Source organism: Equus caballus, chromosome 3 (genome assembly GCF_041296265.1).
Source record: "Equus caballus isolate H_3958 breed thoroughbred chromosome 3, TB-T2T, whole genome shotgun sequence".
Classification (NCBI taxonomy): domain Eukaryota; kingdom Metazoa; phylum Chordata; class Mammalia; order Perissodactyla; family Equidae; genus Equus; species Equus caballus.
In genome coordinates, this window is record NC_091686.1 from 117,042,122 (window position 1) to 117,064,726 (window position 22,605).

Here is a 22,605-nt window from a genome sequence, read left to right on the forward strand (position 1 = left end):
CATAGCGGTATTGTTATAAAGGCAATGTTAGAAATAAAATCTAACTGTCCATCAATGGGAGTCTGAATAAATAAAATGCAGGATATTCATCTGAGAGGAAACTACACAGCGCTTGAAATATATAACATAAATACTATTTGTATCAGCCTAGAAGATAGAAAAATATATAATAATGAGTAAAAAAACCAAAATGTTTGCAATGTGATGTCATATTATAAACATTAAAAATATACGCAAACAACACTATAATTTGTGTATGTATATATACAATGCTGTAACAGTATAAAAACATGGACAAGGAGAACATGCAACAAATTCATGATACTACTGCCACTGGTCAAGGTGATGGACAAGCAATGACTAGGGACAAGAATTAAGGGATGTAGTATTTGTAAAAGTAATCATCCATATTATTTATATTAAAAATGTTTAAATATGAAGTACCTATGACAAAATGTTATTATTTGTTAACTATGGGTGGTGAGCAATTAGATATCCTTTAGGTAATTCTCTCAATTGTCTATCCGTGTCTGACCTCCCTACTTCCAGATAGCCTTCTATCTTCTCATAACTAAGAACGGTGGAATAGTCTTCCAACAGAGCAACATCTTTCTCTTTTCTCTAGTCAAAAAAGTATTACTTTCATTCAAAGGGAACAGGATCTCTAAGGTGATAGAAAATAGTAAGTGAGGGACAGCGAAGGCCCAGGTCAATAGTTCTCAAAGTGTGGTCCCTGGACCGGCAGCATCAGTGTGAACTGAGAATTTGTTAGAAATGCAAATGTTCAGCCCTTACTGAAATCTACTGAATCAGAAACTCAGAGTGTAGCTCAGAGCTGTGTACGTTAAGGTCTCTTTGTGATTTTGATTCATGCTTCTGTTTGAGAACCACTCTTCTAGGACAAGGGTAGGCAAACTTTGACTAGAAGGGCCATATAGTAAATATTTTAGGCTTTATGGGCCAAGAGGCATGGGGACCAGAGCCTTCTCCTTGAAAAGAGAGAGGGAGCAGGAGAGGGTCCTGTGTGAGCAAGAGTTTTAATGTATGGCAACATGTTCATTGGTAAACCTGGCTCAATCACAGTTGGGAGAAATTTGATAAGCAATTCTTCCTTCTTTGGGGTAGATGTGTGTGGAGCTCAGAGGGCATGTATTTGGGGGGCTTTCTTTCCTCCCAACAGAATTCTCTCTTCAAAGGAACTCAATGTGGATATGCAATATATAAATGATGCAACACAGAGCCTCAAGTAGGGACAGAGATGATGCCTCTGAACATCTTAATTAATCTTCAATGACAGTGATGGATTTTATTGAGCCCAGTGATCCTGGAAAACAGAGAAGCTTAAGATACCACTCTACCCTTTTGGGTTCCAGGAGAGGACTTACTGCAAAGAATTACTCTTCCTCATACTACTTAGATGAGAATCCCAGATGCTCCCTTTGCTTACCACTGAAAAACTAGACACAAATTCTCTCCAAGTTCTCATTTTGTCTCATAAATAATTAGCAGAAATCTAGCACGAGCAAAGTTGGAATCCAGGACTACCTACAGACCCATGTTCTTCCCCTTCTGTAAACCCTTCATTAAAGTTTTAACATGGGATGTTAGAGATCTCAAGGGATTCTTAATCTAATGTTCCTAAATTCCAGGAATATTAAAGGATTCTCTTGAGTTTTAATGAAAATTTATTTATCTTTGTGATCATGTTTTTCTCTGGGGAAAAGATACAGAGCTTGCATCAGATTTTCCAGAATTTTTAAGACTCTTGATTGAAGCTGAGGGACTTCCAGAGTGGCAAATTAAGAAGTTTCCCACCCTCTAGCAAAGCAACAATTTAACTGATGAAAATTACATTAAAAAATTATTTAAAAGAAGATTCTGGGAAGATGGTAGAGTAGGAAGCACCAAGAATCTCTCTCCTCACCTATAGGACAATTGTGTTGGCAGAATCTGTCTGATATAACTCTTTTGGAGTGCTGAAGTCTGTTACAGGCTTGTAACTTCCAGGGGAAGTCTTGGATGGTAAATTGCAGTTAATTTTGGTCAATTTCAGCTCCTAGCACAATAGCAGCTACCGCTATGGCAGGCAGCCATGCATGCATTCCAGAAAGAGCTTGCACACAACTTGTGAGAACCAGAGTGGGCAGAAGGAGCTCTGTCCTCCAAATATCAGGGTTCTGTGCTCTGATCACTCATTGCTGCTTCTGATAGCAAAGACAGAGAAATAGGCAGTTGGCCATTCATTGCTGTTGCGTCTACCCTCATCGTTGCAAGCCCTTCCCCTCTGGCTAAAGTGATTTCCAGTGGGTTCAAAAGACTGATGCTTTCAAAAGACTTTCCCTTTTCTGTCTTTTGCAAGCCAGACATTAAAGACTAGGACATTCAAAAGCAATTGCACATAAGGGGAAAATTAGAAAATCAATGTGCATGCTTGGGGAAAGGCTCAGCCTCAAAAAAGACTTGGAAAACCTTAAGTTTATACCCTACACTAATCCTTAGCACAAAGATAACCTAAAACAATCAAGAAAACAAAAACAAACACCAAAATATCCCCAGCAAATCTTAGGGAAGGAGAAGAATTTTATTTCCAGAGTTACCATATTATTAGATTCAAATGTCCAGTTTTCAACAAAAAATTACAAGATATACAAAGAAACAGGAAAGTATGGTCCATTGAAGGAAAAAATAAATCATCAAAAACTGTCCCTGAAAAAGAACTGATGGTGGCTCTATTAGACAAAGACTTTAAAACAACTTTCTTAAAAATACTCAAAGAACTAAAGGAAGATGTGGAGAAAGATTTGAAACGGGCAGAAGAAAGAGTTGGAGAATGTGAATATAGGACAATGGGAGTTATCAAAACTGAGGAACAGAAAGAAAAAAGATTGAAGAAAAGTGAACAGAGGCTGAGGGACCTATGTGACAACTTCAAGTGGACCAACATATGCATTGTAGGAATCTCAGAAGCAGAAAAGAGAGGGAAAGGAGGAGAGAAAATATTTGAAAAAATAATGGCTAAAAATTTCCCAAATTTGATGAAAGATATGAATATAAACATCCAAGAAGCTCAGCTAACTCCAAGATGGACTTAAAGAGACTCACCTCAAGACATATTATAGTCAAACTATTGAAAACCAAGATTAACAGAGAATCTTAAAAGCAACAAGAAAGAAGATGCTCAACATCACTTATTGGGGAAATGGAAGTCAAAACTACATTGAGATACCATCTTGTACTCTTTAGGGTGGCTACTATCAAAAAATAGAAAAAAAAAAACCCACCCACAACAAAAAAAATAACAAGTGTTGGCAAGGATGTGGAGAAACTGGAACCCAAGTGTGCTTTTGGTGGGAACACAATCTGTGGAAAAGAGTATGACAGTTCTTCAAAAAATTAAAAATACAATTACCATATTACCCAACAATTTCTCTCATGGATATATACCAAAAAGAATTGAAAGGAGGATTTCGAAGAGATATTTTTACACCCATGTTCATGGTAGCATTATTCATAATAGCTAAAATGTGGATGTAACCCAAGTATCCAGTAAGAGATGAATGGATAGAAGAAATGGGGTATTTACATACAATGCAATATTGTTCAGATTTAAAAAAAAGAAAGTTCTGACATATGCTACAACGTGGATGAACCTTGAGGACACTATGCTAAGTGAAATAAGCCAATAACAAAATATTGTAGGATTCCACTTATATGAGCTACTTAGAATAATCAAAATCATAGAGGTAGAAAGTAGAATGGTGGTTGTCAGGGACTAGGATTGGGGCATGGGGAATTGTTTAATGGGTATGGAGTTTTGGTTTTACAAAATGAAAAGAGTTCTGCAGATGGATAGTGGTGATGGTAGCACAATTTTATAAATGTATTTGATAGTACTGAACTATACACTTAAAAATGGTTGAGGGTAAATTTTATGCTACGTGTATTGTACCGTAATAATAAAATTGGGAAAAAATCATTTGAAATCTCGAACTTGTCTTAAGGGCACACAGCAAATGGAGGAAATATTTAATCAAGAAAATCTACTAAATCTTGATAAGAAAGAGACTCTGACATTAGACAAATAAATACAGCCAAGAATAAAAGTGGGACATTACTAGTGATCTTAAGTAAATAAAATTATTATTAGGGTACTATAAAAAACGTAATGACAACAAATTAGGTCACTTAGATGAAATGGAAAATTCCTAGAAAGACACAAAGTACTAAAACTCAAGAAGAAATTGAAAATCTGAATAGATCATAAAAACAAAGAGATTAAATTAGTACTTTTATAAATTTTCCATTAAAGGAAAGCCCAGACCTAGATGGAGTTACTTCATTTCACTTCTATCAAACATTCAGATAAGATTTAAAACCAATTCTTCACAAACTCTTCCATAAAATACAAGAGATGGGGACACTTATCAACTCATTCTATGAGGCCAATATTATCCTGATTCCAAAACAGAAAAAGATAACAAAGAAAATTGCAGACTAATATTCCTTATGGAAATAGACACAAAGATTCTCAACAAAATACTAAAGCAACCAATCCAGCAACATTTATATATATATACACAAAATTTACACATACACACAAAATATATACATACACAAAAATAATATATATATATTTATATATATATATATATGTAAAATTACACCATGACCAAGTTGGATTTATCCAGGGAACTCAAGTTTGGTTCAACATCTTCAAATTAATTAATGTAATGTACCATATTAATAGAACAAAGGATAAGAACACAAGATCATCTTAATAGGTGCAGAAATAACATTTGAAAAACTCCAATGTCCTTTTCAGGATGAAAATACTCAACAAACTGGAAATAGAAGCTAATTTCCTAACCTACTAAATGGTAGCTAAGAAAAATCCACAGCTAATGTCATACTTCATGGTGAAAGACTGTTTTTCCCTTAAGATCAGGAACAAGACAAAAACAAATATGTCTGCTTTCATCACTTGTATTCAACATTGCCCTGGAGGTTATGGCCAGGATAATTAGTCAAGGAAATAAAATGCAAGACATTCACATTGGAAAGGAAAATCTAAAACTATATTTGAAGATGGCATAATCTTATATATGGAAAACCCTACAAAATCCACTAAAAACACAATTAGAACTATTAAATTAGTTCAGTAAAGCTGCAAGATACAAGAGCAGTATACATACAATAACTGTATCTCTACACGTTGACAAGCATCCCAAAAATAAAATTAGGAAAACCACCCCATTCATAATAGCATCAAAAAGAATAAAATACTTCAGGCACAAATTTAATATTAGATGCAAGATGTGTACTGAAAACTACAAAACATCATCGAAAAAAATTAAAGAAAACAACTTAATGGAAAGACATCCCATTGTCATGGAACAGGAGATTTAATATTGTTAAAATGGCAACACTCTCAATCTAGTCTACATATTCAATCCAATTCCTGTTGAAATCCCAGTCATGCTTCCTTTTTTTTCTGCAGAAACTGACATCTATCCTAAAATTCACATGAAACTGCAAGACATCAAGAATAGCCAAACAAACTTAAAGAAAAAAGTTGGAGGATTAACACTTTCTGACTAAAAAATTTAATACGAAGCTAAAATATGCTAGACAGTGTAGTACAAGCGTAGGATAAGCACATACATCAGTGGAATGGAATTCAAGTCCATAAAGAAATCCTTACATTTATACTCAATTGATTTTCAACAACAGTGGAGAAAAAATTCCGTGGAGAAAAACAGTCATTGCAAGATGTGGTTCTAAGACACACCCAAAAGAAGGAAGTTAGACTCCTACCTCACAACATACACAAAAATTAACTCAAAATTCATCATAGGCCTAAACGAAAAAGCAACAACCACAAAATTATTAGAATAAAACATAAGTATAAAATCTTCATGACTTTAAGTTAAGCTATGGTTTCTCATACTACACCAAAAGCGACAGCATAAAATGAAAGAACAGGCAAATTTCATATCATCACAATTAAAAATTTGTAATGTAAACCATACCATCAGGGATTGAAAAGGCAGCCTGCAGAATGGGAAAAAATATTTACAAACCATATGTCTGATAAGGGACTTTTAAGTAGAATATATAAAGAACTCCTATAACTCAATAATAAAACTACAAGTAAAAGAATTAAAAACTGGGAATGGATTTGAGTTATTTCTCCGAAGAATATATGCAAATATCCAATAACTATAGAAAAATATTCTTTACCTCATAAGTTATTGAAGATGCAAATCAAAACTATAAAGAGATAGCACTTCATACTGATTTGTTGACTATAGTATAAAAGACAAGCTAAGTGTGGCTGACGATATGGAGGAACTGGAACCCCCGTGAATTGCTGGTGGGAATGTAAAATGGTACAGCCACTTTGAAAGAGTTTGGCAGTTCTTAAAAATTTTAAGCATAGAGTTACCATACGATCCAACAATTTTCTCTTAGGTATGCATGCCAGAGAAAGAAGAAAAACTTGTGTGCAACCATTCATAGTAACATAGTTCATGATAGTCAAAAAGTAGAAACAACCCAAATGTCCATCAACTGATGAATGGATATATAAAATGTGGTATGTTCATTCAGTGAGATATTGTTTGACAATAAAAAGAAATCACATACTAATACATGCTACAACATGAATGAACCTTGGAAAAACTGTGCTAAGTGAAAGTAGTGACAAAAGACCACATAATGTATGATTACATTTCTAGGAAATGTCCAGAATAGGTAAGTCTATAAAGACAGAAAATAGATTAGTGTTTGCCTAGGGCTCCGGAGGAGGAAACAGGAAATGACTTAATGGGTGTGGGATTTGTTTCAGGGGGACAAAAATGTTCTAAAATTAGATTGTGGTAATGGTTGCACAGACCTGTGAATACACTAAAATACACTGAATGATACACTTTAAATAGGTAAATTATATGCTTTGTAAGTTATATTTCGATAATACTGTTAAAAAAAATTGCAGTGAGTGGCTGAAATGGATCCTAGACCTTGACGAGGAGTGACGGAGAAGTAGTGCACCCTCATTAACGAGAGATTAGCACAGATTAGTCATTAAGACTAAATTAACCAAATGCAACAATTTGGCAGACTCCTGACAGCTGGACACCCCTTCATCCCCGAAGATTGGTTTAACTCACATGCCACTCCCTTGAGTTAATTTTTTCTTCCCATGTTGCCTCAGGTCCATCTTTCACAAACTCACCACATGGCACCATATGTTAAGCTGCTACCTCCCCCACCAGGTGGACATCAATCATGCCATATGTAGTTCTGTTTCACTTGTGTTCACCAAACACATAGTAGTTTCTCAGTAAATGAAAACGGCAGGTGAGGTCTTCAACCAGTGGTTGAAAATATGTGTCCAGTTGGCTACAACTAGGCAGAAGATATGCGTTGCTTCAGGTACACAAATGTTTAGTAAAATAAACTACATGTTAATATTTAAATATTGCGCATTTCCACATAAAATTCAGATTTCTAGACTGTTAAAAATTTGCAGAGGGGCCGGCCCCATGGCCGAGTGGTTAAGTTCGCGCACTCCTCTGTGGCATCCTGGGGTTTCACTGGTTGGGATCCTGGGCACAGACATGGCAGCGCTTGTCAGGCCACGTTGAGGCGGCATCCCCCATGCCACAACTAGAAGGACCTGCAACAAAGATATACAACTATGTACAGTGGGGATTTGGAGAGATAAAACAGGAAAAAAGAAAAAAGAAGATTGGCAACAGTTGTTAGCTCAGGTGCCAATCTTTAAATAAATAAATAAATAAATTTGCAGAAAACTGAGTCTCCATTCCTGCATGGTAACAGTTGCTGAATCCTAATTTGTCACAAACTCTACCACTCCTGTCTACACACCTAGCCATTTAAATTTATTTACATTTTCTTCCTGGCCTATGCAAGCAGTGGATTATGTGAGTTCTATGTTAACATGTCAAGTGTTATTCAGCTTTTAATGGAGAAGGAATCCTGTTTTACTTTATGGAAATTGCCTCAGAACTAAGACTGGCATTAGAATGTCCCCAGAGTTCCCAGATGACCTATGATTGGGATAAGTGGATGAGTCATCAGAAACTCATGCCTGTTGTTATGCATGCCAATATCAAGGCTGTAACGTGTACCTTCCACCTGTGGTTACCAAATAATTTAGTAAATAATTGATCATACTTTTTTTTACTTAGTAAAATTCCCCTAAAGTAATTTTTTTGTTTGTCTGTTTTAATGCTGTCTGGGTTCTGCCAGGAAGTCCAGAAAATTTCCCTCAGGAGGTGGGCTGCCTCGGAGGCCATTCTCCATTCATAAATTCCCATCCTTCAGGCCGACTCATTCTCTTTCTGCCCCTGACCCTGTGATTCAACCACTTTGTATGAAGAGAGCTAAGAAAAGTGATCCCAGTCAGTCCTGTGGCTTTAAGCACTTTCTGAATTACTTGGTGACTTCTATAGCTGATGACTTTCTAACTGTGCATCTTCCACCTGGAACTCTACCCTAAACTTGGGACATCCTGTGGACATGTCGCACTTGAGCTCTTGATATCCCCCAAACACACTCCTCCTGTAGCCTTTCCCATCTAGGGAATGACAACCCCATTCTTTCAGCTGCTCAGGCAAAACCTTTGGAGTCACCCTTGACTCCTCTCTTGCTCTCACTCTCCACATGTTGCTCATCAGCAAATCATGTTGGCTTTATCTTCAAAATACATCCAGATTTGATCATGTCTCCCACCTCCATTCCTGGTCCATGCCAGCCTGATCTATTAACTGAAATATTGGAAAAGCCCCTGCACTGGTCTTCCTATTTCTGTCCCTGCCTCTGTCCCCCAAGTCCCTTTCAGTGTATTATCAAAACAGCAACCTGAGTGATTCTTTTGCAATGTGTCACATCTCACTCCTCAAGCACTGGCTTCCCCATTTCCCTTCAACTATAAACCAATAAACTTACAGCGACCTTTGAGGCCACAGATTACTCAAACTTCTTTCCCTCTCTGATCTCTTCCTCTGTTATGTTCCCTCCCTCCACTCTAGCCACCCGCCTCCCTGCATGTGATGAAAACCATGGAGTATTCTTTTCTCAGATAAGTGCATGGCTAGTACTCCTCCTGCTTCCCCTCTTTACTCAGATTTCTCTTTCTCTGTGATGCCTCCCTGGACACTCTCTTAAAAATTGTACTTATAAACTGATTCTCCATAATGAATTTACTTTTTTGGCCTACCAGTTATCACTATCTTTATATTTTGTAATATATATATATATATGTACACACACACCCATACATATAAATATTGTTTTGCTTATATTTAGGAAATTATATATAAACATTTGTATTTCATACATATATTTAATACATTATGTATAAATTATATATGAATGCATGGTTATATATTATACTTATTCATATAGTTTACTATACATTTTACTTATTCATCATGTTCACTGTCTGTCCCACCATCTCAGAATATATAAGCACCATGAGTTGTTAGTTGTGTTTCCTACTGAGTCCCCAAGGCTGAGACTGAGAGCTGGCACCTAAGGAGGTGCTCAAGGAATCAAATTAGTCACTTCCATCCACACCCCATTGGCCAGAACCCAGTCACATGAGCCCCAACCTAACTGCAGGGAACTCTGGGAAATACAGAGGGGCAGAGAGAGGTGCGGAACTCCAGCCATCTCTGCCATATCCAGGATTTAAGTATAAGTAGTACTTGTCCAGCCCTTCTCTTTAACTTACCGACCCATACTGCACATTTCATGTGCAATGCTATGCTGCAATGCCCTTTTTTGTGTTCTGGTTCTTTCCTTCTAGTAACATACACTTTTTTACCTTTCATGATCACTTATCTAGGAGGTTCTTAAAGGCTTGGCCTGCATTTTCACGTTTGTTCCTCACCCTAATGACCCTCCAGTCAGAAAGGCAGTGCTGGTAACCACAGCCAGAAGGACAGCCTTTCCTTCCTCTTTTGTGAGGGAAAGAACCATTTCCTTCTTTGAATAAAGGCAAATTCATTTCTTATTAGAAACTTGGCAGCTCCCCAAATGTTCCCACAAAAGAACCCTCCTTGTAATGCTCCCTGTGCTCCTTTCCACCCCAGGACTTCCTCAGGCTTGAAACCACCTCTGTCAACTGCCTGATTTTAAAATAACTGACTTGCCTAGGGCACACTGAGCTTGAAATTCACCTGTGGGCAGAGTACAGACATTAAGAGGCCAAAGCTACCAAAAATTTTAAAGCATTCCCATACAAAGTGATGAAAGAAGAAGGGAAAATTTTCATGTTCTCTAGACACATTATTACATTCCAGCAATTCCAAGTTCCAAGAGAGCAGGGGACCTCTTCTCTGCTGTCATCCCACAGAGCCTACACAGTGCCAGGCATACAGTAGGAGCATAGTTCATATTTGTTGAATGCTTGAAATGAATGCTGGTCACTGTCTTTCGTTCTACAAAGGCACAGTCATATTCATCCATGAATAAGTTTCACAGATAAATCTTATCATTCTATTCTGCAGACAAGAAAATGGAGATCCATAGATGCAATTTCTCAGTGTGGGAAGAGCTTTCCGATGCCTTCACAGGAGATATGGAGAGAAGGGTCTGCAGATCTTCTTCCTGTTCTCTTAGAAAAAGGGAGGTAGGCACCCACTCAACCACGTGTACACCACAGCCGCAGACCTATATCTGTCTGCCCATCTATAGAGAGATTAATAATGACTGTGGTAATCTGAGCAGTCATCTTTGACCCAGCACTTGTGCATGCCAACCGTTATGATTTTCGGTCTTTCTCCTCAATTAATCCTCATCTCAACCCTGTGTGAAAGATACTACTATCATCTCTATTTTTCAGTTGCAGTTAAGTAACTTCCTCTAGGTCACACATATCAAGGTGTTCCAGGGGAAATTTCAACCCAGATCTGTCTGATTACAGAGGCCGAGATTGCAACATCAATGCTGGGCACCATCTCATGGGGACATAGACACAAAGAAACAAACAACAGACACACATGCAGAGATACTCCTTGCACCGAATCCTTGGGGGTTGTTTAGGCAGATTTCTGAGGGTCCTGCAGGTTATGGAAAAAGACTCACTGGTTGTAATTCCCCATCTCACTCCCAGGAGAGTGCCCAGCATAGAGACACCCAGAGGTACAGCAGGAAAGGAAGACCAAGGTCAAAGTTGGAACTCCTACCTGGCAAGTTGGTTCCAAGCCACTCCTTAACTAATCCATCATGTGCATAGCTTACTATAAAGCCATTTCCTTATTAATGCCCCCATTTCCTCCCTCTTCTATTTATTCTACTGGTTTTCCAGTAATGGGGAAAGTGAAAAGGAACTAACATTTACTACACATCTATTTTGTGCCTAAAGCTTCACATGTATTATCTCAATTAAGAGCCTTTGCGAAATATGTACAATTATCACCGTTTTATAGATGAAGCAACTGAGACTCCAAGAAGAGACTCGACAGAAATCACACACGTAGGTAATGGCAGAAGACTGTGTGACTACAGAGCCTGTGGTCTTCCTTACACCTCGTAAAAGTTGTTAGGCTTCTTACAAACTAAAAATGACTATAAGAGATTGAGTACTGACTGTTTTGCAATATTATTCTGAGCTCTCGACCTGAAGAATTGCGTTGTATCCTCGCAAAATCCTCCAAGGTGGTTCCTATTATTTGACAAAGGGTGATGATGAAGATAACATTGCTGAAGTAACTTAGCAAACGCCATGCAGCTGGAAAACTGCAAAACCAGAATTCAAATCCAGGCAGCTAATTCCAGCACCCAGGCTCTTATGCATTAGGATATGTTCCCTCCAGAATTTCATGTGTGCGGTATAACTAGCACAATAGCCTGCAGAACAAAGAAACTAGTTCAAAGCAACATTTAACTCCATTCTCCCTGGACATCAAAGGAGCCATTTCTCTGGAGAAAAAACAATTGTCATAAAATATGCATATTTGTCCATAACCATTTTTACCTTTAAGACGGCCAAATGAAATATAACTCTGAACGGATCCTTTGTAAAAACAACGCTGTCTTTTGAGGGAAAAATAAAAAGCATAATTGTTGTACAGTGAGAAAGATTTTGTTAGTTGTCACTAAGCCTGCCTTTGCCTCAATTATTTTGCTATATCCATATGAATTTTTGGTTAGAGCAAGTCAGGAGTTACTCTAGAAGATTCTTTGCCATCCAGATAACCTGTTGGCTATATGTTTTGCTATTTGTTCAGATCTATGAATGATTTCTGTATTCTTAAATTCTTGTTGATATTAAATTGAGTTAGGGAGGTTCTGTTTTTATCCACGGTGACAATTCTCTCTTATTATCACTAAGAAAAGATTATCTAGAACCGTCCTAGGAAACATGCATGAGAGAGATGCCTCCCAGAACAAAATCCTAAAAGGGGTCAGCTCTGAGCTTGCCAAATGGAGGGGATGTTGCCAGTACCTCTATTCAAGTAAATCTTCTCCAGAAGCAGCAAGCCAAAGCCAGGACAGAGGGAGACAGAGGCAAATGTAACAACTAAGAGCAAAATTTGAGTAGCAGACATTAAGAGACTATGGAGAAATGTGTACCAAGGAGATAATCAGAGCAAAGGTAGCAGGACAGGGACATGCAGGAGAGTTCAGAACAGAGGCTGAGAAACACTGAGATTTATCTTTTTAATTCTTTTGGGAATTACAGACAGGGGCAGAACTCAGCTTGTGCAGCTGATATGTTGAAAAAGCACCAAGGGGACGTAAGGGGCTTGCACAGCTTGTCTTGAGTGAGGGACTGCTTGACCCTGGGGAGGACTCAGCTTGTGCCACGTGCAGTAGAAGCCATTTTAGCAACTTCACGTGATCCTGGAAGATAGAGATGGAAAAAACACAAGGAGGGAAAGGTCAAGCAGGCAGAAGGGAGTAAGAGGGAGATGGATTTGATCAGACTCTATGCTCTAGCTGTCTAGAAACCTGACTGCTGACTGGAAGGAGCTATGCCCTTGATGGCCATGGCCTCTGAAGAACCCAACAGCCTCAGCTGTGCTGAGACAAGCTTTCTCCCAGAGGACAAAAAGTCACCTTTCCTCCCCCTGCCATGTGAGAGTCTTTGCCACGTACAGCCAAGCATTCTTCCCTTCAAGGCCCGATAGAGCAGAGGACCTTGTACCCAAGCAGGATTCACAATCACTGGTAGATAAGGGCTAGCATTCTGTTACTAATCATGTCTCTGACCTGAACAAGCCTCATTTCAAGTTATAGTTCCTAAGTTAATAATTGCTGAAAACAATGCAATGCCCTCTCCAACTCTGTGACCAAATCAGTAGCTATGCAGCTAAGAAACACCATTGATTTAAAAATGAAAAATACTGCTTACCTGCTGACATAAGAGAACTTACTGATTACAGGCCCTGGTCCTGGAGGAACATGAGCGGGCTATCAATTCCCGTTTAGCCATGTACATGCTGTGTGATCCTGGGAAAGTAACTCTTGCTTCCTGAGCCCAACCTTTCTCCTCTGTAAAGCCAGGAAAAAATATCTATATCAGAGACTGGCTTGAAGAGTGAAATATATGATAAGATATATCAGCAAAGTACTTTGCCTCGTGTCTGACATCTGAAGCCTGGAATGAATGATGAGAGGTCTTCGTCTTCTAAGACCAGCTTTGAAAATATCACTAAAGGTGCTTGTTACAGTTATTGTTGATAATGACAATGATGATATTTCGCTTGTTTGTTCCTTTCAATCCATTAATGGAGCAAAACTATTTCCTAGGACAGGAAAAACTGTGGCAAAATCATACACAGTGCTTACTATGAGTCAGAAAGAGCCCACGGTGATGTCGCAGCCCAAAGACCCAAACCCACAAAAAAAGCATCAGCATCTTCCTCAAGAGTTAGAAGTCATTTAAATAAGACCATGCCTGAAGAAGACTATTTGTCTCATGAGGTAGAGAAGGGTCTTACATATCACTCTATATGAAGCATGATGTTTCAAAGAAGTATATAGTATTACCTACTTTTGTTTTCACCTTTCATTTTTAAAAGTGTCCAATTTACACAATAATTATAGGGTCACATAAATTGTGGCCTCCTGTTACAACTAGTTGAGTCAGTCTGGAATAGATTGTGAAAGAGCCAAACGAAGCTGAAGTAAACCTTCAGCACTAAGGGAAAGGCTGCAATTCTGCCACAGTGATTGAGCAGCAAATTTGGTTCTGATCTTCCTGGTAGCCAGGGCAAAAATATCACATGATCAGTTGTTATGGTTCTCATTTCTATAAAGAAAAGAGATATTGAGCCTTTGGTAAAAACAATTTTGTACATGGAGATTCCTGTAGGGGACAGAGAACAATTAAATGGATTATGAAGAAAAGTGGCAATTCGGAAGCAGTATTAGTGAATTTGGGTATTCTGCTCCCCTCTGCTGCTGAGTTTGGGAGCCAGCCCTGATGGCCTAGTGGTTAAGTTTGGTGTGCTCCACTTCAGAGGCCCAGGTTTGGTTCTCAGGTGCAGACTTATACCACTTGTCTGTCAGTGGCCATACTGTGGCCTTATCTATCTTTGTATCTTATCACATACAGAAAAAAGAGGAAGATTGGCAACAGAGGTTAGCTCAAGGAGAATCTTCCTCAGCAAAAAAAGAAAAAGAAAATATTTGGTAGATTGAAGGAACAGACCATGGAATTCTACTTCTATGATGTTTCCTGGGGTTCAGAAATATACAGAAAAATCAAAGACTTGTTCCACGGCCTTCTAAAAGTCAGTATACAACACTATGAGTAAAATGAATATTCAGCCTAAGATAAAAGTGTGTGGAATGGTAAATTTGACTCAAAAGGGAAAAATTGAAAAAAAAAACCCAACAAACCAACCTTCATCCCGAGAGATCTGTGGATGTCTCAGTACCACATGTTTGCTATCTATCCCTTAATCTGAATCTATGCAGGTCCCTGAAAAGTATGTGATTCCTGGATCCTTGAAAGACAGATGTAGGTAAACTCTAAAACTCCAACTTAAACATCCATCAGTGGAAAAGAATTCAGTAATTAAAAGAAACGAACTAGGTTTATATGCACCAACACAGACCTTCAACAAACATTTTGTTGAATGAAATCAAAGCTAATTAAAGAAAGAAAACCATTGTATGATAATATTGGTATAAAATTTTCAAAACTTCAGCATATGGTTTATGGGTTCAACGCATAAACATTTGACTGGTAAATTACACATCAAATTCATCCTAATCGCTGTCTCTTGGGAAGGAAGGGCTGATATGGAACGGGACTAATCAGTGAACTTCAACTTCACAGTCATATTTTATTAACAATGTGTGAGGCAAATCTCATAAAATGTTAATACCTGTTAATTACAAATGGCAGGTACACAGATGGTTGTTAAATTATTCTCTTTTTGCTTCTGTATCTCTCCATTTTTGCTTTTCCAAAGAATAAAAGCATACTTGTCTGATAAGTTCACATTAAGAGCTGAGCACAAGTGCTCTGGGCCACTTGTTAAACTGTAAACCCCAGCTCAGGGAGGCGTTCCTCCACCTGCCGCTGACTACACAGCACTGGCAACCCTCAGGTTCAGAGCAGTCCCAGATAAGACCTCCGTGCCTGGAAGAATGAGAAGAACACCGTGGAAGTAGATGTTTTCTGAGCCTTTGTTTGACCCTCCAGTGACAACCCCAGAAATATTTCAGGGTAATTTGGAAGCAGCCTGGGTTCATGTGATGACTGCATCATAGATCAAGAATTTTTCTGGAAGCTTCTTTTTGTAGAATCTATAGAATAATGTGCAATTATTGGTTCAACTCATGAGTGGGCAAGTATTTAGTAAATTCTTCAAAGTAGTAACTGGTAACAATATCCAGATTTCTCTGATTCTGAACCTAAAATACCTTGTGAGGAGAAATGTATATGTTAAGAAACTAAAATCATTAGGTTGTCATTTGCTTTTTCAAGGAAAACTGGGTGTGGGATGGGGATTCCCATCTTGAACATGTAGGTGTATATCTGCCAACAGTTTGGGCACGTTGGAACACACCATCTTCTCCCTGGAAACTACCGCTGTCCCCATTGTCAAGTGTGTTAATCAGCTAACTTTCACTCACTCTTCAAAGCCCATGTGTTCACCTCTACGAAGCTCCACTCTCTCCCACTCAGTCCCCAGGTTTGGATAAAAGATCCAGAACACTCTGTGAATGTCTTCTTCTTAGTATTTCTCAGACGGCTCTTTTATTTTCTGTTGGCAGTGAATATGCAAGGCAAAAAGAAGTTTTTAGTTTTTGAATATTAATGGATTTTTCCAAAACTATTTGACAGTCATACATGCATATATTGATTTTATTGCATTATCGTTTAACTTTATGTAGAATTAAAGGAAAACGTATCCCGTAATCTCTTGAGTAGATGTAGTTACAGAAAGCTCGGCCTGCTGACACTGTTATCTAAGGGGACAACCCATAGCCTCTGCTGTCCAGTGGCTGTGCCTGATGGGCCAAGGGTGAGCACTTAACAAAAAGACAACCCATTCTTAGGTTGAACTCTGGTCTATGGCCAGAACTGACACTCATAGTAGTTAGCATTTCGTTATGGCTCAATATATACCATGTACTAGACTAAGCACTTGCCAAACATCATCTGATTTACTCCTCACAACAATCCGATGAGGGTGAGAACCATACTTATCCCTATATGACTATGAGAAAATTGAGATTCTGAGAGTTTAGCAACTTTCTTAAGGTCACAGAGTTAATAAATGTTGGAGCTAGATTTTTATCAGCTAGATTTTTGGGACTTCAAAGGTAAATTCATATGACCCAGTGTGAAAAAGATGAGTCTTGACAACAAATTCCTCTGTAACAAATGCTGAATTTGGCAACACGCAGAGATGGTGGCCATTATAATGGGGTCAGAAGCTGAGAGGATGACTTTAGGTAAAGCCATGTCCAGTGAGGCCATAGGAAATCAGGAGAAAGTAGTAAATTGGGGCAAGCAAAGGAAGTTTCATGCTAGAGAGATGAGAACTGAGAAGATGTTCAGGAAGGGGAGCCAATGAGCATTGAGAAGATCCATGAGTTTCTCTGGCTGAGGGTCCTGGGCCATTTTGGAGGAGGACTCTTCCTGCACTGGTCTCCGTGAGGATCTATCCCTGACTTTAAGATTTCTATGACTCTTGCTATCCACATATATGTACCATTCCCAAAACATCGCTTTCAAATAGAACTAAAAGGCTTAGAGGAAACTCATACATCACTACACTTAATGCTCTCATGCCTATGAGGAGTCTTCACTATCTCCATTTTACAATCTAGGAAACTGAGGCTCAGAAAGAGCAAGTCACTTGCCCAAGGTCATAATTCAAATCTAAACATGACTGACTTTGAAACCTACTTTTGTGGCTTCCAAAATGCTTTCTAAGGATGATCTAAAGAATAGGATGCTAGGGCATCCCTGGTTGAGATAAATGCTGTGAGACGGGGAAATCAGGACATTTTTGCCTCTCACTGGTAAAGCAGGCTGGAAACTGACTCAGGAGAGACTCTGGATCACTATGGCCAATGAGAATTGAGTGCATTCAAGAGCAAGCCAAGCATGTGTGTGCAGGTAGCCGGTACACGTGTGAGCACAGGATTGCATGGATCTCTGCGGAAATGTGAATACATGGATGGACCCGGTTGTTTCTGTGGGTGGACGCGTGTACGAACATGTGTGTGCACAAATATGAGTAATGTGATTTTTTTTAATCTATAAGAGGAACTTTATGATTAACAGCAACAAAAAAAACCTATTGAAAAAAATCAAAATCCCCTATCAGTTAGAGATCTGGCCTAAACTCATCTCCCTAAGGTTTTGTAGAATACGTCAACTCTGCATTTGCTCTGCTCTCAGTCTAGATTAGATAGAAGAATTGCTTATTTTACAGACCTGGAACTTTGTAGGGTGTTTTATCTTCTTGCTGAGATATTCAATTGTAAAGAATTAGAAAAATTTCCAGGGACCCTTTATGAACATCTAACAAAATGAATGCAGGAGCATCCCTAGCATACACACAGGACTTTGTGGTTCACAAAGCACTTTCACTCTTATAATTTTATTTAACCTACATAACAAATTTGTGAAAGAGGCATTTAAAATTGAAAAAACTGAGGCTCAGGAATATTAAGTATCCCATATGCAGCCCAAGGGATATATTGAGTGATATGGGGTAGAAATAGAATTTTAAATTAGGCCTTCCTTCTCCCAGGTCCACACTTCTGAAAGTGGGCTCCCAAAATATTATCTTATTTTACTTATTTCTTTCCCAGTCAACCACCTTCTCTTCCTTATTTTTAATTAGTTTCTGCCCCCAAAGTTTGAGTCTTTTGGTAAAGTGAGGCTTTCTATCCTTCATGGTGAGAAAGTCTCCTTTATCTCTTCATTTTATCATTGTGGCCTAAAGAGATGCCTTCAGCTGGCCTATAAACTCTTTCTGAGGGCTCCCTGAGAGCTTTCCCTGGTTTCCGTAAGCCAGAGCAATTGAGCAATGTACAGATTCCATCTGCAAGAAAAACTTTCCCATGGACCCCCTAGTGTTGGCTGGATAATTTCATGATGCTATAACTTAAATATGCATACATATAATCACCTTATGCTTACAGCTCTTATACTAGTATAAAATCTAAAAATATTTACAAGCTAATCACAAACAAAACTATAAAAGCATTATACTCCAAATGATCAACATCAGATTCACATGTCAGTTGATATCATTTTGCTGAAACTAAAAGTGCTATTAAAAGCAAGTATAGTGATGGCTGCTTTGGCGAAGTGTGTGTGTGTGTGTGTGTGTGTATGTGTGTGTTCTGTCTTTATCATTTTGGTGTGATTTAATAATTTAATTCTTTTAACATTTGCCTCTATTCAACTTATTATTGTGAGTTGTGGTGTCGTTTAATTCTTATTTGAAATAAACACATCATTTCCATATTAAGTTCTACTCCGTTTTTTTCCCCCACAATAAAGGTAACACTAGTTGATGACGATACAATAAAAACCACCCACAGATGAGGAAGAAAATTGCTTGGGGTGTGCGGTTATAAAGTAGTCCTCCAAATAATCTAGAACAGACTGAGATTAATTTTGAAAAATTATCTTCAACCTTATCACAAAAATACTTTTTTAACAAAACTGGTAATAATCTTTAGAGAAAACTCAAGAACAACAGTTGAAGAAAAATAGCTCTAGAAAAATGAATATTGACGTGTGTCAATTCCTAGAGTCTAAAACTGTTTGGTTAAATAAGATGGAGACTACAGAAGGTACTTTCCAATAAATTATCGTATGTAATACCCAAAGAGTCTTGTGATGTAGTTAGTTTATCACCACTTGATAATTAGTTTCTGATAAATGCGATAACGTGTCTAACATCAAAAAAACAGTGGATATCAAATCCAGGACTAGAGCCAGTTTTTCTGGCTCGAAGAGCATAGGTCAGGTACGGCTGCTTAACAGAACAGCGTGGGAGCTGGCAGAAAAAGGCTTCCTGGAAAATCTTAGACCCCAAGGCAGTGTCAAGACGAGATTTGTAAGGACTCCTTCCAAAAGAGCTAATGCACCCACCCTCCCAAAGCTTCATCATCCTCAGAGACCAGCGAGACCCAGCTGTGGCCAGGGAAGGTGCTTTACAGCAGGCAGCTATGCCATTTATGCTGTAGCCTCTGGGGAAGGAAGCAGCGTGGCAACAATGAGATCCAGAGCAGTAAATGAGACCTGGGTGGGACTCCTGGAAACAGAGCTCGGAGGTAGGCTGCTCAGATCCACCTTGAGAAAAATATAAGCGTGAAGGGGCTGGGCTTGAGTCCCAGCCTTGATCTGCCAGCTCTCCAGGGTAGAAATTCAGCAAAAGATGGGCTCAACTTCCAGATGGTAGGGGAAGGGCCTCTGAAAATCCCTCCTCTAAAAAGCAATGAGAATGCTGGCAAAAATCGCTAAAATCTACACTTTCAGAACATGAGCTTTTGACAATCAAAGGAGTGTTTATTCAAGAAAAATGGCTGAATCTAGTAAGAACAGAGAGCCTCTGGCATTTTAAATTGCCCTAATACGATCATCCTCTCCCCAGCTCTTGAAAGCCAAGAGCTTCGCAACTATAGCAGCTGTGACAACCAGCAGCCTACGAGACACTGGACGGGGAAGAACAGGTTGGACTGCCCCAAAAGCCCTTCCCTGGGGAAGTATCACTGTTCAACTGTCTGAAAGCTCGCTGAATAGTTCCGTTCTCAGAGCTCGCCTTTGCTTGGCCTGACCAAAGCTAGCTCTGTGCTAAGAGCCCTACCCACAAGGTATTTGGAAAAAACAATTAGCCATAAGCATTTGATATCACAGCTGCACCAGTGACATTACTAGTTGGTGTTAACAAGAGGTTGACCAAAACACTTAAGACTTAGTGGCTTAAAACAACACACATCTATTATCTTACTGTTCTGGAGGTTAAAGTCTGATGTCAGTCTCCCTGGGCTAAAATCAAGGTGTGGGCAGGGCTGTATTCCATCCAGAGGCTCTAAGCAAGAATCCATTTCCTTGCCTTTTCCTGTTTCTAGAGGCTGCCTACATTGTTTGGCTTGTGCTCCCCTCCTCCAACTTCAAATGCAGCAGCTCCGCATCTCCTTGACTATTCGCCCATAGTCAAATCTCCCTCAGACACGCTCACGCTGCCTCCATCTCTCACTTTTGAGAACTCCTGCAATTACAGTGGGCCCACCACCTTAATCCAGGATAATCTCCTTTTCTTAAAGTCAGCTGGTTAGCAACCTTAATTCCATCTGCAAACTTAATTTCCCTTTGCCACAACACATAACTTATTCACAGGTTCAAAGAATTAAGATATGGACAACTTCATGGGGGTATTATTCCTTTTACCACACCCTATGGCCCAGCAATTTCACTCCTAGGTATATCCAAGATAACTGAAAATATATGTCTGTAAAAACAAAAAGGTGTACAGGAATATTCATAGAAGCATTATTTACATAGTCAAGCAGTAGAAATAATCCAAAAGTCCATCAAGTGGTGAATGGATAAATTAAAGTGGTGTAGTCACACATTAGAATATTATTTGGCCACAAAAATGAATGAAGTTTTAACACGTGGTATAAATTAGATGAACCTTGAAAACATTATGAGAATAAAAGACATCAGATACAAAAGGCTGCTTATTGTATAACTCCATTTATATGCAATGTCCAGTAAGGCAAGTCTGTACAGATAGAAAGTAGATTAGTGGTTACCCAGGAATGAGGGGAGGGAGGCATAGGGCTTGGCTGCTAATGGGTGTCGGGTTTCTTTTGGAGGATGATGAAAATACTATGGAATTAGTGATGATTAATGTTCAGCTTTATGAATATATTAAAATCACTTAATTGTACACTTTAAAAAGGAGAACTTTATGGTATGTGATTTAGATCTCAACAAAGATGCAACAGAAAATAAGATTAAAAAAATCCAGATATAGGATCCGGCCCGGTGGCGCAGTGGTTAAGTGCGCATGGTCCACTTTGGCAGCCCGGGGTTCGCGTGTTCGGATCCCAGGTGTCGACATACGCAGCACTTGGCAAGCCATGCTGTGGCAGGCGTCCCACATATAAAGTAGAGGAAGATGGGCACGGATATTAGCTCCGGGCCAGTCTTCCTCAGCAAAAAGAGGAGGATTGGCAGCAGATGTTAGCTCAGGGCTAATCTTCCTCAAAATAAATAAATAAAAAATAAAATAAAATAATAGAAATAAAATTTAAAAATCCAGATACAGATTTAGAGCCAAAGCCTAAATAGGCAATAAAGAGAGTGACTTTTTCTTTGGGTATGGGAAGGGGATTTTCTCAAACCATTTCTCCCTCAGGAACTGATTACAGAAACTTTGAGAATGATGGTCATATGGACTCTCCCCGCGGGTCATTATCTCATCTCCCCACCTCTGTCTCCACTAAACTAGCCTTATTTCCCTTATTTTGCAGGAAGAGAGGTCAGGCAGTTTGCTCATGACCACACTACTAACCGGCAGAGTGTGGCATTTGACAGAGTTGTCTGGTTCCACAGCCTGTGCTGTTTCCACGACAGTAAGCAGCTTCTGAGCAGTGTGCGGTCACCACCTCTTACAGGAACCCAAGCCAAAATGACAGCAACTTCATAAGACAGTTTTGCCACTAAAAGAACACTTCTCCTAGCCACATGTCACTGAGGATATAACCATAATACACATTAATGATAATGCAAGTTACTCACCTGCAACTCCGTTCTGAGTTTAGCCTAAGGTCTTTGACTTGGCTCATGCATCCATGATTATTATCCTGACTGAAGGGGGTTTCTTAGGGCTCTCAGAGACTAAGTCAACAACAGACAATGCCATTGATAAGTTTTTCAACATTTCCCTTTATTATCAATTACTATTCATGAGTTTCTAGAAGGTTCACATCCCAGTATTTGAGAAATGCTTTATGAAATGACTTGTGTAGAAGGCACAGAATGTGTTTGCATGGATGCAACTTTTACTTCTGAGGTTAATTTCTAAATTTATTTGATTCACATTTCATTAACCTACTGGCAGAGTGATATAC

The 22,605-nt window shown here is 38.9% G+C and overlaps 1 protein-coding gene across 1 annotated transcript in view; it reads right to left on the bottom strand.

Moving 5' to 3' along the window:
- Positions 1 to 12,680: 12,680 nt before the first annotated feature.
- The window catches only part of LOC111772961 (uncharacterized), a 97,081-nt gene continuing 87,156 nt past the window's right edge, over positions 12,681 to 22,605 (bottom strand). Inside the window, exons 3-4 of the mRNA XM_070264124.1 lie at positions 13,410 to 13,527; positions 12,681 to 12,876 (exon numbers count right to left, since the gene is read on the bottom strand). Of these exons, the coding sequence (XP_070120225.1) occupies positions 12,867 to 12,876; positions 13,410 to 13,527 (128 nt within the window). The 3' untranslated portion in view covers positions 12,681 to 12,866. The remainder of the gene's footprint in view (positions 12,877 to 13,409; positions 13,528 to 22,605) is intronic.